This window comes from Cyprinus carpio, chromosome B15 (assembly GCF_018340385.1).
Source record: "Cyprinus carpio isolate SPL01 chromosome B15, ASM1834038v1, whole genome shotgun sequence".
Taxonomy (NCBI): Eukaryota; Metazoa; Chordata; class Actinopteri; order Cypriniformes; family Cyprinidae; genus Cyprinus; species Cyprinus carpio.
The window spans coordinates 12250495-12256553 of record NC_056611.1 but is presented as its reverse complement, the minus strand read 5'-3'; the positions used below and the strand labels follow the sequence as shown (position 1 = coordinate 12256553).

The 6059-nt window shown below is 34.3% G+C and overlaps 1 protein-coding gene across 1 annotated transcript; it reads left to right on the top strand.

The window, feature by feature from the left end:
* The first annotated feature begins 219 nt into the window (after positions 1–219).
* LOC109053933 (odorant receptor 131-2-like) lies at positions 220–1446 on the top strand. Its single transcript, XM_042738837.1, has one exon. The coding sequence runs from the start codon at positions 464–466 to the stop codon at positions 1412–1414; it is 951 nt and encodes a 316-aa protein (XP_042594771.1). The 5' UTR covers positions 220–463; the 3' UTR covers positions 1415–1446.
* The last annotated feature ends 4613 nt before the right edge of the window (positions 1447–6059 follow it).

Genomic DNA, 6059 nt, shown 5'->3' with positions numbered 1-6059 from the left:
TCAAAAGCACATTGCCTATTGATTCACAAACACTCCTTCAAGTTACAGCCAACTTGATTTGTTTTGTTTGGATTGCTTGGTTGTTAATTGCTATAATGATGCTTTGCATTCATAGCGTGAAATTAATCCATCCTTTGGGAAAACGAATCCCATTCCTTTGTCATGAAGCAAATCTTTAGCAGTATAAAAGTGGGCTGCCCATCTCTTATTATCTTTTAATTTCTTTTCCAACAGAGGCAGTGTGGTGAGTGAACAAGCGTAACGTTTACTTCATGAATGGAAATCAGATCAGATGCAGAATCTCCTATTGATAATCCAGTGAACATTACATTAGATGTTTGAGATACCTACTGCTATATTCTATACTGGTCTCATTTACCACATTCCAAACTAAACAGATTTTCTTTCGCAAACTTCCTTTCAGCCTCTGCAACCTCAGCTGTTCTGCAGAGTGCTTGAAACCATGCAGAATCTGACAGACCTCCCAGGCAACACGACATCCAGCATTAACCTCTCTGTCATTATGAAGGTGTGTGTGGTGATTCCGTTCTTCATTGTCTTCCTGTTCTTCATCCTCCTGACGCTGTGCACCTTTGCATCTCACAGGCAGTTCTTTGACAGCTCCCGTTACATCCTCTTCACTTACATGCTGATCAATGACACCTTGCAGCTGCTCTCCTCTGTATCCCTTTTCTTGCTAGTGATGGGTTGTGTACAGTTTGCAATCGTCTTCTGTGCTCCATTGCTGTTTGTGTCCACTGCTACCTTTCTAAACACCCCACTCATCCTTTCCACCATGTCATTGGAGCGTTACGTGGCTATTTTCTACCCGCTTCGCAGTCCTGCCATCTGGAGACCTGAATGGATTTGGATCATCATTCTAAGCCTCTGGATCATCAGCTGCATTCTGCCCACCGTTGACTTTGTCTTGATGCAGCTCAAGCCGAATGTAGATATCCATTCGACCCCTGTGCTCTGCAAAAGTGCTGTGCTCAATGCTTCTCCCATTCAGGCTCTGTTCAAAGTCAGCCTCAACGGGATCTTTTTTGCAGTGGTCGCTGTGGTCATCCTCTTCACGTACATTCGGATTCTGTTGGAGACCCGGCGGATGCGGCAGGACCGGGTGTCAGTGAGGAAGGCTCTGCACACAGTGCTGCTTCATGGGTTCCAGCTGCTCCTCAGCGTGATGGCCTTCTCTCAGCCTGTCGCAGAACTCTTTCTTGTCCAGCGTGTAAATTTGTCTCAAGCAGATATGTCTTTTATCTATTATTTCTGCTTCATCCTGCTTCCCCGCTTTCTGAGCCCACTCATTTATGGCCTTAGAGATGAGAGCCTCAGAAGCTATATGAAGAAAGTCATGCCTTGTTATGGTGCTTGTTTTCACATACATAAAGAAGTCAAAATAACTAAATAAATCTCGATCTATCTATCTATCTATCTATCTATCTATCTATCTATCTATCTATCTATCTATCTATCTATCTATCTATCTATCTATCTATCTATCTATCTATCTATCTATCTATCTATCTATCTATCTATCTATCTATCTACCTGGATTGCTAAATATATTTTTTAAAAATTTAGCTAAAAAAGTTATATAATAATAATAATAATAATAATAATATAATTTGGTCTACAGCTACACAAATGTTTGGGGTTGGTAAGATTTTTTATGTCTTTACATTTACATAATCTTGATCAAAAATACAGTAAATAAGTAATACTGTGACATTATCTTAAAAAAACTGCTTCCATTTTAATATCTTTTAAAATGTAATTTATACCTCTGAATTTTCAGCAGATTTCTTCGGTCTTCAGTTTTGCAACCATCCATCAGAAATCATTCTAATATGCTGATTTGGTGTTCCAAAACATTTTCTATTATTATCAATGTTGGAAACCAGCTGTAATGCTTAATATCTTTTGTGTAAACCATATTTTTATGACTCTTTGATGAATATAAAGTTCAAAAGCATAAAAACAGAACTCTGTTGTAACAATATGAATGTCTTTACTGTCACTTTTGTCAATTTTACTGTCAATTTCATGCATACTTGCTGAATAAAAGAATTCACTTCTTTAAATTTAACTTTGAACTTACTGACCCTAAACTTTTGAACTGTAGTGTATAACATACATGATCTAAAAGTATATTTGTGAAATTGTGAATATACCGGTACTTTGTAGAAATTAAGTTATCAAGATGTTATCAAGTAAAAACAAATCTGACCATTCATGATGCTCAATGTCATTTGTTAGCCTACTGCAATTTATGTTCACTGCATGCTTTTTTGAAGTCATATAAAATATTCCACACAGCCATCGAATTTTTATACGAAACTGTTTGGAGGAAATTTGGCATCTTGGAAAATAATGTCTATGTTTGCTGTAAATAAGTATCTTGTTCACATAAATATCTAACATGTGAAATTAAAATGAGCACATCCCAAATCGTAGTACAGTGTTTCCCAAGTGTTCCCTGATAGGTTGTCAGGTGTGCTGTGGAAAATTATCAAATTAAAATAAATTTACAATATTACACACTGTCAGGCGGAAACTGCTTATCTCTAAAATTTTTAATCAATGCCATTGGTCATCTTTACATCTGTTACAAATATTTAACCCATGAAAAGAGAATGTGACTAAAAATTGTAACGCCAATGGATCCTCAAACTGTTGGTGAAACCTTATAACTATATGTATAACCTTATAACAGTATGGAGATAGATTTCTGCTTATTTGCATTGCAAGGATAAATAAAGTTTTCTTTGCTAAAAAACACTATGTCTATTAAGGCTTTTTTTTCAGCGTACTGAACAACAGTAAGACAAAACACAGATCTCCATAATTCGCTGGTTAAAAACAAACAAACAAACAAAAAAAACTTATAAGCATGCAAAATGTGGCATGACATTTCTGCAGTTACATCCATATGTGCTTTTCAGTACTTATATTGCCCATAACACCTTGTTTGTGACAGGTATCTTTTGACTTAAAGTGTGAATAGAGGATGAGTCTGCAGTTTTTTAAATATCTGGAAAAGTCAAGTGATAATGATTTTATGTTAGACAATAAGATTAGAATTTAATGCATACTGTACATGCAAATAAATAACAACAGTGTATGTGGTATTAAGAAGCTATTTCTGATATAAATGTTCCTTGCTACATTCTGAAATGTATGCTATCACTAGCAAAGTGTGTAATGTAAGTATACAGCTAATATGTACTGACTACTAATTTTCTTAAATATACTAGTATTTGTGCTATATTCCATAGTATTTCCTGTGCTTTATAGTTTCATATTGTCATTTAAATACTTCTGTGTATTCTAAAGAAAACATAACCATTTTAAAAAGTCCATATTTCAGGAAACAAATAATAGGACATCCAAAATATAATGAGTTTCCAGACAAGTTTGGGAGACATTGTAATTACCAGTAATTACAATTTTACTGGGGACAAGTAAATAGTGAGTAAACCATGTGTAAATAAAATACATGCAAATATACAAAAATAAATGAAAAAAATATATATAAACAAATATCTAAAAAAAAAAAACATAAATAAGATAAATTATTATGTGATTTATTTGTTAAACAGTTATTATGTAATTGATTTGTTTATTTAAAATATGATATGATTGAGGCAATACAAGAGCAAATGTTTATTGACCACACACACAAAACAATAATAGTTTGAGCTTTTAAGAAGCGTTATGACAGTTAGTAAGCCTCCCTTGGGTCTAATTAAAGCACAGAGTCACATAATAAACATGTTTTCATCCTGCTTTGGGTTAACTGACAAAGGTAACAAGCAACAATGAGTAGTCTCATGTTACATCAGTCCTTGGATACCATTTCTGTACCAGATGCTCCTCCAAAAAACAAAATTATTTCTGCTGAGAGACACATTTTAAAATAATCTATTTATTAAATCTATCAACATTTAAACTTATAATTCCAGTAAGCCATTACCATTCCAGGTTATTACATGAAATCATGGCTATGGTAGTGATGACACATTTAAAAAAAAAAATTGTGTGGGTTTTGTTCTCCCCAAATATTAATATAAACATACATGTGAACAAGGTAAGCTTTAACATAGACTAAGGAATGTTATGCCGTAATGATTCTAGAATTTTTAACAATAAACTAGTGACTAGTTGTTTGACATACTTATTTTGGAGCAACATTTCTAATCAGATCTTGAGTTTTGCATTCTATGATATCATTATAACAAAGAGCATTTTCGAAACTTGCTTTGTCAGTGAATGCCAATGTGTATAGTACAATATAGTTGGATCTATAAAACTGCAATTTTATTTTCAGTCTACATTAACAAGAATAATTCTTCCCTCTCCAGTACTTCTTTTTAAGCATGACCTTTTAAAAAATTCAAATTTGGGCCTAAACATATTGCAGCTAAATTACTAATTTAGTGGTTTCTTGATCTTGGAATTTTCCCTGTTCATTAATTAAATATTCACTAAATAAAAATGTTAGTTAAGAACATAACAATTTTGTGATTCCTTTTGCATTTTTGGTAACATTTTAAAATAAAGCTCCATTTCTTAACATTAACATAAACTAACAATGAAAAATAATTATAAAGCATTTATTAATCTTAATGTTAATTTGAACATTTACTAATACATAAGTAAAATTAAAAGTTGTTTCTATCATTATTTAATTAAACTGGGCTGACATTAACTTTATTTATTAGCTAACTTTAACGGGGTACTCCACCTCCAAATTAAAATTTTGTCATTAATCACTTACCCCTATGTCGTTCCAAACCCTTTAAAAGCTCCGTTCATCTTCGGAACACAATTTAAGATATTTTGGATGAAAACCGAGAGGCCTATGACTGTCCCATAGACTGCCAAATAAATAACAGTGTCAAGGTCCATAAAAGGTATGAAAGTCGTCTTCAGAATACTCCATCTGAATACTCCATCAGATCTTCCATCAGACGTGCAATCTGGCTTATATGAAGCAACGAGGACACTTTTTGTAAGCGAAGAAAACAAATATATAACTGTATCCTGCGTATGCTCTTCTGTATCATCCGCGCCACAAGGATGCGCTGTTTTCTTTCAAATCAAAGCTAAAAACATGTAGAAACAGCACATCCCTGTGGTGTGGCTGATACAGAAGAGCATACACAGCATACGGTGATATGGAGAGACACAGAGGAGACCGATGACAAAGGAATTATTGTATTTAATTATTGTATATGTATTTAGCTTTGATTTGAAAGAAAAGATGATACAGAAGAGCATACGCAGCATACAGTTATATTTTTGTTTTCTTCGCTTACAAAAAGTGTTCTCGCCGCTTCATATAACCCAGATTGCACGTCTGATGGCAGATGGAGTATTCTGAAGATGACTTTCATACCTTTTATGGACCTTGACACTGTTATTTACCTGGCAGTCTATGGGACAGTCACAAGCCTCCCGGTTTTCATCCAGAATATCTTAAATTGTGTTCCGAATATGAACAGCTTTTACGGGTTTGGAACGACATGGGAGTAAGTGATTAATGACAAAATTTTCATTTTGGAGTGGAGTATCCCTTTAACAAACAAAATTCAATTATGTTAAAGTCAGTTCATCGTTGATTCAGTGATGTCATTGTCCAGCTCAGTTCTATTCTCTTCCAATATTGTCTGTACAATCAAATAGACAATATTACCCATTATTAAATGTCCCTAACTAAGAAAGACAAAAGGTGACAGTGGCAAGTAACCCAAATTACACTGGTGACAGAAATGGAGAAACAAAAACAAAAAAACCTTGGGAGAAACCAGATTCAGTTGGCGGGCCAATTCTCCTCTGGCCAGACAAAACAAACATGGTGTGGTTTAATTCTGGGCTGCATCACAAGTCAGATTGTGGACTGGAATCACTCAGAACATCAGAACCAGTTCCTTCCACTTGAAGATTGGAATACATCACATGGTGAAGGAGTCAAAGCTGGCCAAAGGGTCTGTGCAGAGAACTTGTCTTGTTATTTTTAAGAAAAGTCCAGTTTTGCAAATATTAGAAATGTG